Below are 11,948 nucleotides of genomic sequence, written 5' to 3'. Positions count from 1 at the left end.
GAGTAAACTATGTATTTCATTGTTGTATAGAATATATTATATTTCATTCGTCCGATGCGGTATATACAAATTCAATACACAAACATTAGTCAATTGATAAATATAGATAAATGCTGCTCATACAATTTACTCTATTGAAATTGCAAAAAGTAGATAAGAACAACTATAAGGTCATGGTTGCATTGCTATTGTGTATCATGAGAAGAGACCAGAGGCTCTCTGGAAGCAGACACTTCCTCTACTTCATTCATTGTAGATGAGAATGAAAAAAATAATTATACTCTAGTTAACTTCAATCTTAAACAAAGATTCATTGAACAGAAGTAGCAGTAGTAGACTTGTAGTTAAGAATGTTATGGCATGCACAGTTAAATACACATATTCATATTGTTAAAAATTATTATTAATTTGTAATATATGAAATAGATAGTTTAGGGATCTGAATTCAAATTAGCATTGACTTTGTTAAGTGATCTACGAGCTTCCTCTTCCTTGTATTGTGCAGTTCGTATTTCTAGCTGAAGGATTTCAACTCTTAATTCATGCTCACGTTTGAGCCATGCATGCTCTTCTCTTGCCAATTCAATCATTACTTCTTGTGCTGGACTGAGACTTTTTTTCTTTGTGTTTGGTTCCAGCTGTTCTAGATAGTGCAAGCTTCTCTTGGCAGATGGTTTGGTTTCTGTATTCCTATAATTTAATTAGAATAAAAACATTTAATGTGTTTTTCCTACAAGGTTTTGGGCTTTCAAGTTCTCATCCCAATATATCCTGGACTATTTAAACAATATGTAACCCAAGATCTCTGTCCTTTGTGCTATGGAGCATGTATTTCAATCACAACCCAATTTAAAAAAAAATAGTTTCCCTATACTATTTCATTGTTGAATAAAGAAGATGCTAGCATTTGAAGTACAGTGGTGCATCGGTCAATTATTAGTTACAGTTATGTTTCATTTTGTTAAGTATTTAATTATTTTTTTTTTAAAATATATTTCATATTGTTTATTTTATTCATGTGTAATTCATTGTATGTATCACATTTTTTTCTTAGAATTGGGCTAATGATGAATTTCTTTATGTGTTTATGAATGTACATGTATTTTCCACTATCTAAATTGTCACAAGAATTTTGTCATAAATTTGCAAGAAGGCAAATTCACATGAAAAAGTTTTCAAAATCAATGAATTTATATGATGGACTTTAAATTATTTGAATAAAATTACAATACCTTGAGGGGTTTGTTGGTTGCAGAGTAGATCCAGGTCCAGTAGGCTTGGAAATTTTTCTTGGAAGAATAGGTGGAATTGAAGTCTCCCTTTTTGAATGAAGAGTCCAATATAAGTTGTTTAAAGAGTAAATAGGGTAAATTCAGGAATAGAATTCCTGCAATTTATTTTTATTTTGATGGAGATGAATTCAAGATAAATTGAAATAACATTAAATTATATTTTGTTTATGCATATGTTATAATATATATTATCTACAACCATGGAACTGTTGAATGGTAACTACCATGGTAAAAACCTACAGCCAATCAAATTAAGGGATTCCAAGATCGGATGATTTTATTTACATACCAACTATTTGAATTCTGGTTTGTAAATGTTGAATTCATATTAAAATTTCTGAATATTACAAGCTTTGTAGCAATTGTTTTTTTTAATAAATGTGATGACCTGAGTTTCATTCAAAATTAAATTAAAATGTTTGCCATTACTCTGGTAAACTATTGTTTGATCAACTTGGATTGGTTATGAACATTGTAAGAGGATGTAATATTCATTAACTATCCTTTATTCATATTTGCTTCAGGTAGTTTTTAGCAGATGAAAAAGGTGACAGTTGATGAACGGTGCATGAGTCAGGCTTAGGAATCTCCATCCCTCCCCATTTACTTTGTTTTGCCTAGCCATTGAAATAACTTGAAACTATTTAAGTGATTAATTTGAACATTTTCAATTAACATTTTAATTCTAACTTTAGTTTATCTGATTGTTTGATTTTTCTGCTTTCAGACAAGGTTAGATTTTCCTTTAATTGCCATCACAGCTCACTTAATATATTGAATAAAATGTATGAAACAAATTTGAAATGAATAAATACCTTGTTCCAGAGGTTGACGGTGTTAAGTCGGTTAGGGAAGATGGGACATTCTGTTGCTGTTTGCTGAGTAAGGAATAGTAGTGTATGGCTGATGGTTAGAAATTGAGCATTTATTAACATGTTATTTCTACATGCATTCCTATATCATTATGGAAAGAAAAAAAAAATAGATTCATCTGATTAATTCTAATGTTTTCATGCATAAAAAGTGTTCCATAGTTTGGACATTGGTTCACATCCCCCCCATCAAGATAGAAAGAAGGAATGAGTAAATCAAATATTGAAATAAAATGAACAAATTTCAAGTAAGTGATACAAAAAGTTAATTTTCGTCTCTGCTTATTGAATATATTTAATAGATTAATGAACCTTAATCCTTTTAGATAAATACCTTGTTCCGGAGGTTGATGGTTGATGGTTGACGGTTGAGTCATGGGAAGCCAAATTCGTAGGTTGGACGGTCTGTTGGTGGTAGCTGAGTAAGGAATAGTAATGTATGGTTGATGGTTAGAAATTGAGCATTTATTAACATGTTATTTCTACATGCATTCCTATATCATTATGGAAAGAAAAAAAAATATATTCATCTGGTTAATTCTAATGTTTTCATGCATAAAAAGTGTTCCATAGTTTGGACATTGGTTCACATCCCCCCCATCAAGATAGAAAGAAGGAATGAGTAAATCAAATATTGAAATAAAATGAACAAATTTCAAGTAAGTGATACAAAAAGTTAATTTTCATCTCTGCTTATTGAATATATTTGATAGATCAGAATAGGAATCCTTAATCCTTTTAGATAAATACCTTGTTCCGGAGGTTGATGGTTGATGGTGGACGGTTAAGTCATGGGAAGCCAAATTCGTAGGTTGGACGGTCTGTTGGTGGTAGCTGAGTAAGGAATAGTAATGTATGGTTGATGCTGGTTAGAAATTGAGCATTTATTAACATGTTATTTCTGCATGCATTCCTATATCTTTATGGAAAGAAAAATGTTTTCATGCATAAAAAGTGTTGAAACTGATTCACATACACCCCCCACACACACACAAAACTAAATCAAGAAACAAAGAATGAGTAAATCAGATATTGAACTAAAATTGACAAGTTTGAAGTAAGTGATATAAAAAGTTAATTTTCATCTCTGCTTAGTGAATATATGTTTAATAGATCAATGAATAGGAATCCTTAATCCTGTCAGATAAATACCTTGTTCCAGACGTTGATGGTTTATGGTTGACGGTTGAGTCTTTTGAAGCCAAATTCGTAGATTGGACGGTCTGTTGGTGGTAGCTGAGTAAGGAATAGTCATGAATGGTTGATGGTTAGAAATTGAGCATTTATTATTCTACATCCATTCCTGTATCATTATGGAAAGAAAAAATATAGATTCATCAGATTAATTCTAATGTTTTCATGAATAAAAAGTGCCATAGTACCCCCCTCCCCCATCAAGAAAAAAAGAAGGAATGAGTAAATCAAATATTGAAATAAAATGAACAAATTTTAAGTAAGTGATATAAAAAGTTAATTTTCATCTCTCAATTAATTGAACATATATGTAATGAATAGGAGTTTGTATTCCTTTTAAAAATACCTTGCTCCAGAGGTTGATGGTTGAATACAAGTAGTGCATTCGAAACATTCAGTTTTCATGTTTTCCAAGAAAAGAGGATAGACATAGTTATCAATAAATTCACTGAGATTCTTGATAATACATTTTTTAAGTTACCTCAATTCACCATCCTCTAGATCTGTGGAGCAATCGACTTCCAGGGGCATGACGGGAGTACATGATCGTTGTGGGGGTGTGCAGGACCTTGATTTGAATCGAAAAAGAATTCAAAATAGTTAAAATTTTAAATGCAATGATGAATTTTAATTAGAAAATGAAATGAAATTGAAAGCACTGCCGTACAATTGCGACCGTGGACCAACCCAAAATTTCCAAGACCATGAAAAATAAATTAAGACTGAAAATATGATAACACTATCAGAAAAATTGTTTGTTTTTATGTAAAAATAACGGACAACATTTTGACTTGTTCGCCTTGCTTGTTTGCAACTTTTTAGATTTTTTTAAAAAACCAATCCTCAAAATTTTGTATTTTGAAACAACGCTTCTGATGAAAAGCCCATGTTTCAGTCATGAATCTGGAAGTGGAGGCCTTCAACCATTATTTTTACTTTTTGCCAGTTTCGACGAATGAGCCCCCTTTTCAACAGATGATCCTCTAATTTCTGACAGATCTTAATAGGAAATCCAACAGGAAAAAACATATAGATCACGGGGGGTGGGGGCAAAAAAAGGTTGTAAGGGAAAAAGGAAAAGGAGGAAACAGAAAATTGGGTTGCCATAATTTGTTTACGCTTCCCCCACCCACGGCTTTTATTCCGTGGCGGCGCCAAGGGCAGCATTTGCCTCCCCATTCAAGAATGTAGCCCCCCTACCCCCCCCCAATAAAATATTTTTATAAACTGTAAAAAAAAAATGGTAAAAACAAGCAAAAATAAATGTATTCAAGGGGGTGGGGGTCACGTTAACCAAAGATTTAGACAACTTCCCGTTTTTACTGAAAATTTTCAAAAATTCACGATGTGCACGATCGGATCCTTCGAACAGTTTTTCAAATGCAAAAATGCCCCATGATGGACTATAGCTTGGTTGCTTTGTTCCCTCGCTTTCGAGATTAACCCCGAACCCAGAAAAAATGCTTGCGGTGCTTAATTCTGCCCCCCCCCAAAAAAAAAAATTCTTTCGCACCCCCCCCCATTCAAAAAATCTTGGTGCTGCCACTGATTTTAAGACATTTTTCTTATTATGCCTCGCGGCCTGCTATGCTACTTTTAATCAATAAAATCAAATCCACATCTATATTTTTTTCAGTTTCAGGAAGGGTATGAGACGGAGTACCTATTGAGGAGGGATGTAGATCTATGTTTAATCGAGTCAACCGAGTATACAGCTATATGCCTCCCCTTCATCCAGTTGGTTATACTTATTTTATACGCCGATAAAATTAATTGCTACAATTTATCATGAACAAACATTAAAAAAATTGAACAGTCATACCGGAAAATTAAGCATTTCATATCTAACGTAGATGTGGCATTTTCAGATTTTGTTTCCCTCTCACAATCCAATTTAATAAGGTAGAAGACCAAATAAATGGGAAATTCTTTGTGAAAGAATATAAAGGAAGTCTTGAATTTTGTGCGCGGAGTAAGACAGTCAGTCTGATTGATGACTCTTGAACTCTCTCAATAAAAAACAAAGCAGTCTGCGCCAGGTCATCGGTCATCCCATATATAGCGCCCATTTTGAACTCGATTATAAACGAAACGAGATTCTACATCACTTGTTATTGACAGAAATTGGGTAGACGAAATCATGACTTCCTACGTGAATTGCTAAGGATCAATGCCACAAATTCGTGGGCTGAAATACGATTGAGTTTGTAACATTAAGGTAATGAAAATTCTTAAACTTTAATGTAGATCTAGATTGCCATTTTTGTCAAGTTCAACTAACTTCAAGTTTTGGCAACCGTCGTCAGGACACAAGTTTGCTTGTACGGGACTATTCACTTCAGCGCTGCGGATCTGTTTGAACTTGGGAAACATGATTTTGGTTAAGACTTCTCATTGCTTCTGTGTTATGTACTGTCTATCCCGTGGTTTTTTTTTAATATTGGGTAGTTTTTTTATGGGGGGGGGATTATTTTATCACCTTATTATGCTTCATAGATTTAAGGCAGGAAAAGTGACACTTTTCGGTTTCTAAAAGTGAACTTGAGTAAATAAAAAAATTAATTAACGATCGTCTGCACAGCGCAGCTGCTCACCCGCGATGACGACCAACGATAAACTCCAACGCCGATATCGCACCATTGTCCTGATCGGCGTCGTCATCGAAGGGATTCGATAATTGTGTGAAGTCATGTGGACAAATGTCCTTTATTAGTTGAGTCATCTGGGAGGGGGTCTTTGGTGGAGGCCCACCTCCAGTTTTCCTGCTTTCTCTAGCGTAAATGCCATATTCCTTTTTTGCAGCGACTCTGCATCTTTTCCATTGGTCTTTCATTTGAGCTAAGCTCCATTTCTCTCCATACTTGGTTACGAATTGTTGATTAATCTCCTTCCATGCACTGATTTTCCTAGAATTTGTTGTGTGATTGGTAGTCTTATTATTGATTATATGGATCCTATCTGCAATTAATTCAATCAAATAATTCTTCTCACAATTCTGCCAATTTGGTTTCCTGTCCCTCTTATTAATTCCCGAATCCTCCATGATTATTAATTAATTAATTAATATGCAACAAAAGTTTGCACTGAGCATGCTCAGAAATCACCCTGTAACTGAGCATGCTCAGTGACCATGGTTTAAATTTTAGTCCATGGACTAAAATTTAAACCATGGTTTAGTTAGACCACCGTTGGTGAATACCACCAAGGTTTAAACCATGGACTAAAATTTAGCCTGGGCTAATTAGTCCATGGTTTAAATTTTAACCTGGGCTAACTAAACCTCCTTTGAGAATACCGGCCTATAAAAGGAATGAAGGGGAAATGGATATAGACACAATGATAGAGGAAAGATCCTTATCCTTTATAATTTTGTCGATTAAAACTGTTTTTTTTTTGCTTGCTTGTCAAATACTTTCGAATACGAAATATCCTTAATTTGTCGGTAAAAACCTGTGTTTTTTTTTTTGGGGGGGGAGGACTTTTCAAAATTTTCCTCCGAAAAAATTGCCCCCCCTTTTTGCAAAATCCTGGATCTCCCCCTGTCTTATACCCCTGTTACACCCACAAATGTAATAATCGCCCACAAATGTAATAACGCCCACAAATGTAATAACACTTTACCCACAAATGTAATAACGCCCACAAATGTAATAACACTTTACCCACAAATGTAATAATTTCACCCACAAATGTAATAATGCACTTTACCCACAAATGTAATAATTTTTGATCGCCCACAAATGTAATAATGACTTTACCCACAAATGTAATAAATTTGAAGGGATTTTTGGCAAATCCGTTCTAAGCTAAAATCGTATAGTAATGCGTTCATTTAGCACAAACGTGCAAAGTCTCATTTCCCGACCCGGTTAATTAACAAATTATAATAAAAATCCAAAGTCTTTTTCCAGACCCTGTTGTTTCAAAAATTATAATATAAATCCAAAGTCTTTATTCCAGACCCGGTTGCTTAGAAAATAATAATATAAGTCCAAAGTCTTTATTCCAGACCCGATTGTTTCAAAAATGATAATATGAGCCCAAAGTCTTTATTCCAGACCCGGTTGTTTCAAAAATTATAATATAAATCCAAAGTCTTTATTCCAGACCCGGTTGTTTCGAAAATAATAATATGAGCCCAAAGTCTTTATTCCAGACCCGGTTGTTTCAAAAATTATAATATAAATCCAAAGTCTTTTTCCAGACCCTGTTGTTTCGAAAATAATAATATGAGCCCAAAGTCTTTATTCCAGACCCGGTTGTTTCAAAAATAATAATATAAATCCAAAGTCTTTTTCCAGACCCTGTTGTTTCGAAAATAATAATATGAGCCCAAAGTCTTTATTCCAGACCCGGTTGTTTCAAAAATAATAATATAAATCCAAAGTCTTTTTCCAGACCCTGTTGTTTCGAAAATAATAATATGAGCCCAAAGTCTTTATTCCAGACACGGTTGTTTCAAAAATAATAATATGAGCCCAAAGTCTTTATTCCAGACCCGGTTGTTTCAAAAATTATAATATAAATCCAAAGTCTTTTTCCAGACCCTGTTGTTTCAAAAATTATAATATAAATCCAAAGTCTTTATTCCAGACCCGGTTGCTTAGAAAATAATAATATAAGTCCAAAGTCTTTATTCCAGACCCGGTTGTTTAGAAAATAATAATATAAGTCCAAAGTCTTTATTCCAGACCCGGTTGTTTAAAAAATAATAATATAAGTCCAAAGTCTTTATTCCAGACCCGGTTGTTAAAAAAATAATCATATGAGCCAAAAGTCTTTATTCCAGACCCGATTGTTTCAAAAATGATTATATAAGTCCAAAGTCTTTATTCCAGACCCGGTTGTTTAAAAAATAATAATGCAAGTCCAAAGTCCTTTTCCAGACCCTGTTGTTTCAAAAATCATGATATGAATCCACAATCTTTTTTCCAGACCCGGGTGTTTAAAAAAATCATGATATAAATCCAAAGTCTTTTTTCCAGACCCGGTTATTTCAAAAATTATAATTTTAGTCCCAAATGAGATACATTAATGATATTCCAGTGGAATAAAAATGCTAATGGTAAATTGAAAATCAAGCATAGTCTTTGCTCCAGACCCGGTAACTAAAAGCTGAAACTTTATAGTAATGTGTTTATATGGCACATAAATGCGAAATATTTTTTCCTGACCCGGTTAATTAAAAAATTATAATATAAGTCCAAAGTCTTTTTTCTAGACCCATTTATTTCAAAAATTATAATAATTATAAAAAAAAAACAAAGACCCACGATCCTATTTATGTTGAATAACATGGAAATGTAGCTTAGTCTTTCTGTCAGACCCAGTTATAAAAGTCATTAGAAACACAACAACAACAACAAAACAAAGACCCTGCAACCATTAAAGGTCAAGTCCACCTCAGAAAAAATGTTGATTTGAATCAATAGAGGAAAATCAGACAAGCACAATGCTGAAAATTTCATCAAAATCGGATGTAAAATTTATGACATTTCAAAGTTTTGTTTATTTTTAACAAAATAGTTATATGAACGAGCCAGCTACATCCAAATGAAAGAGTCGATGATGTCACTCACTCACTCTTTCTTTTGGTTTTCATTGTTTGAATTATACATTATTTCAATTTTTACGAATTTGACGATTAGGACCACCTTGCCTAAAGCACAAAATGTTAAAATAATAAATTTCCACGTGTTGCAGGGAGGAATGAAACTTCATTTCACATGACAATGACGAGAAAATAAAAATATTTCATATTTCATTTAAGAAAATACAAAAGAAATAGTGAGTGAGTGATGTCATCAGTTCCTCATTTGCATACCGACCGAGATGTGCATATAACTGTTTTGCGAAATGAAGCGAAACATTAAAATGCCATAACTTTCTTATTTTACATCCGATTTTGATGAAATTTTCAGTGTTATGCTTGTTGATTTTTTTTTCTTTTTATTCATATCAAGTTTTTGTTGGGGTGGACTTGTCCTTAAAAAATAATTTCTTGTATATTCCTTCCTTTTTTCTTTGAAAAAACCTAAATAACAAAACATTAAAATACATATGAAAAAAACTAGGAAATAAGATATCAGTAAAGAATAGGGGATTACTTCCCGAAAACGATAAAGTTGTTGATTGACGATCTATGATATATTATATAAAAGAAAAACATTCTAACAAGAGGGGATAACCATTGCATTCCATGTTTTTATTTGGCAATAAGTCATGATTGACTATTTTTGCCACCCACTGTATGAGAAGTAGGGTAACAATTTTATTTAGTATTATTTGTATTACTTCTTTTTGTCTCACCTGCATAGCAGAGTGAGACTATAGGCGCTGCTTTTCCGACGGCGACGGCGGCGGCGGCGTCAACATCAAATCTTAACCTAAGGTTAAGTTTTTGAAATGACATCATAACTTAGAAAGTATATAGACCTAGTTCATGAAACTTGGCCATAAGGTTAATCAAGTATTACTTAACATCCTATTAGAGTTTCACGTCACATGACCAAGGTCAAAGGTTATTTAGGGTCAATGAACTTAGACCATGTTGGGGGAATCAACATCAAAATCTTAACCTGAGGTTAAGATTTTGAAATATCATCATAACTTAAGAAATATATAGACCTAGTTCATTAAACTTGGACATAAGGTTAATCATGTATTACCAAACATCCTGCATGAGTTTTACGTGACATGACCAAGGTCAAAGGTCATTTAGAGTCAATGAACTTTGGCCGATTTGGGGGTATCTGATGAATTACAATCAAAACTTAAAAATGTTTTAGATCTGATTCATGAAACTTGGACATAATAGTAATCAAGTATCACTGAACATCCTGGGCAAGTTTCAGGTCACATGGTCAAGGTCAAAGGTCATTTAGGGTCAATGAACTTTGGCCGAATTGTTTTTTTTTTTGTTGAATTACCATCATAACTTTGAAAGTATGTTGGTCTAGTTCATAAAACTTGGACATAAGAGTAATCAAGTATCACTGAACATCCTGTGTGCATTTCAGGTCACATGACCAAGGTCAAAGGTCAATGAACTTTGGCCATAATGGGGGTATCTGTTGAATTACCATCATAACTTTGCAAGTTTATGGATCTGACTTTTGAAACTTGGACATAAGAGTAATAAAGTATCACTGAATATCCTGTGCAAGTTTCAGGTCACATGATCAAGGTCAAAGGTCATGTGAGGTCAATGAATTTTGGCCACATTGGGAGTATTTGTTGAATTACCATCCTATCTCTGTAAGTGTATTGGTCTAGTTCATAAAACGTGGAAATAAGAGTAACCAAGTATCACTTAACATCTTGCGCGAGTTATAGTAGTTTTCAAAGTCAGCACTGCTGCTATGTTGAATCGCGTGATGCAGGTGAGACGGTCAGAGGCATTCCACTTGTTTATTGTTATTATTTCTTGTATATTCATTCCTTTTTTTATGAAAAAAAAACACACAAAACCTTTAAATACATATAAAACAAAAAACTGAGGAATAAGATATCTGCACACAATATGGGGATTACTTCCCGTAAACGATAAGGTTGTTGATCGACGATCTATGAGATATTATATAAAAGAAAATCATTCTAGCAAGAGGGGATAAAGTTTTAACAAGTTCTTCGGTACTTTAAATTTTCAGTGTACCAAGCACCATTTGTAATATATTCAGCATTTTTTTTTATTAGTTACAATTCCAATAATCTCAGTGGCCTAAGATATATTTTCTGTGGTTATATTGACCCGTTAAGTAAAGAGAGAGAGAGAGAGAGGATTTATGTGATCAAGAAGTGATAAGATAGGAAAACAAGTGGAATGCCTCTGGCCGTCTCACCTGCATCACGCGGTTCAATATAGCAGCAGTGCTGACTTTGAATACTACTCTAACTCGCACAAGATGTTCAGTGATACATGGTTACTCTTATGTCCACTTTTTATGAACTAGACCAATAAACTTACAGAGATATGATGGTTATTCAACAAAAAACCCCAACATGGCCAAAGTTCATTGACATTACATGACCTTTGACCTTGATCATGTGACCTGAAACTCGAACAGGATGTTCAGTGATATCTGATTACTCTTATGTACAAGTTTCATGAATCAGATCCATAAACTTTTAAAGTTATGATGGTAATTCAACAGATACACCCAATTCTGCCAAAGTTCATTGACCCTAAATGACCTTTGACCTTAATCATGAGACCTGAAACTTGCACAAAATTTTCAGTGATGCTTGATTACTATTATGTCCAAGTTTCATGAATCAGATCCATAAACTTTCAAAGTTAAGATGGGAATTCAACAGATATCCCCAATTCGGCCAAAGTTCATTGACCCTAAATGACCTTTGACCTTGGTCATGTGACGTGAAACTCATGCAGGATGATTAATGATACTTGATTTACCTCATGTCCAAGTTTCATGAACTAGGTTCATATATTTCTTAAGTTATGATGACATTTCAAAAACTTAACCTCAGGTTAAGATTTCGATGTTGAATCCTCCAACATGGTCTAAGTTCATTGACCCTAAATGAACTTTGACCTTAGTCATGTGACATGAAACTTTATTAGGATGTT

The 11,948-nt window shown here is 33.6% G+C and overlaps 1 protein-coding gene across 1 annotated transcript; it reads right to left on the bottom strand.

The window, feature by feature from the left end:
• Positions 1-234: 234 nt before the first annotated feature.
• LOC121419624 lies at positions 235-6,191 on the bottom strand. Its single transcript, XM_041614080.1, has 8 exons — positions 5,953-6,191; positions 3,840-3,926; positions 3,317-3,400; positions 2,915-2,998; positions 2,499-2,582; positions 2,108-2,170; positions 1,233-1,319; positions 235-690 (listed from the first exon to the last, which is right to left on the bottom strand). The coding sequence occupies exons 1-8, from the start codon at positions 6,189-6,191 to the stop codon at positions 432-434; spliced, it is 987 nt and encodes a 328-aa protein (XP_041470014.1). The 3' UTR covers positions 235-431.
• Between the last annotated feature and the right edge of the window lie 5,757 nt (positions 6,192-11,948).

The sequence above is a fragment of the Lytechinus variegatus genome, chromosome 8 (assembly GCF_018143015.1).
Source record: "Lytechinus variegatus isolate NC3 chromosome 8, Lvar_3.0, whole genome shotgun sequence".
Lineage (NCBI taxonomy): Eukaryota > Metazoa > Echinodermata > Echinoidea > Temnopleuroida > Toxopneustidae > Lytechinus > Lytechinus variegatus.
This window is presented reverse-complemented; position numbering and strand designations above follow the sequence as displayed.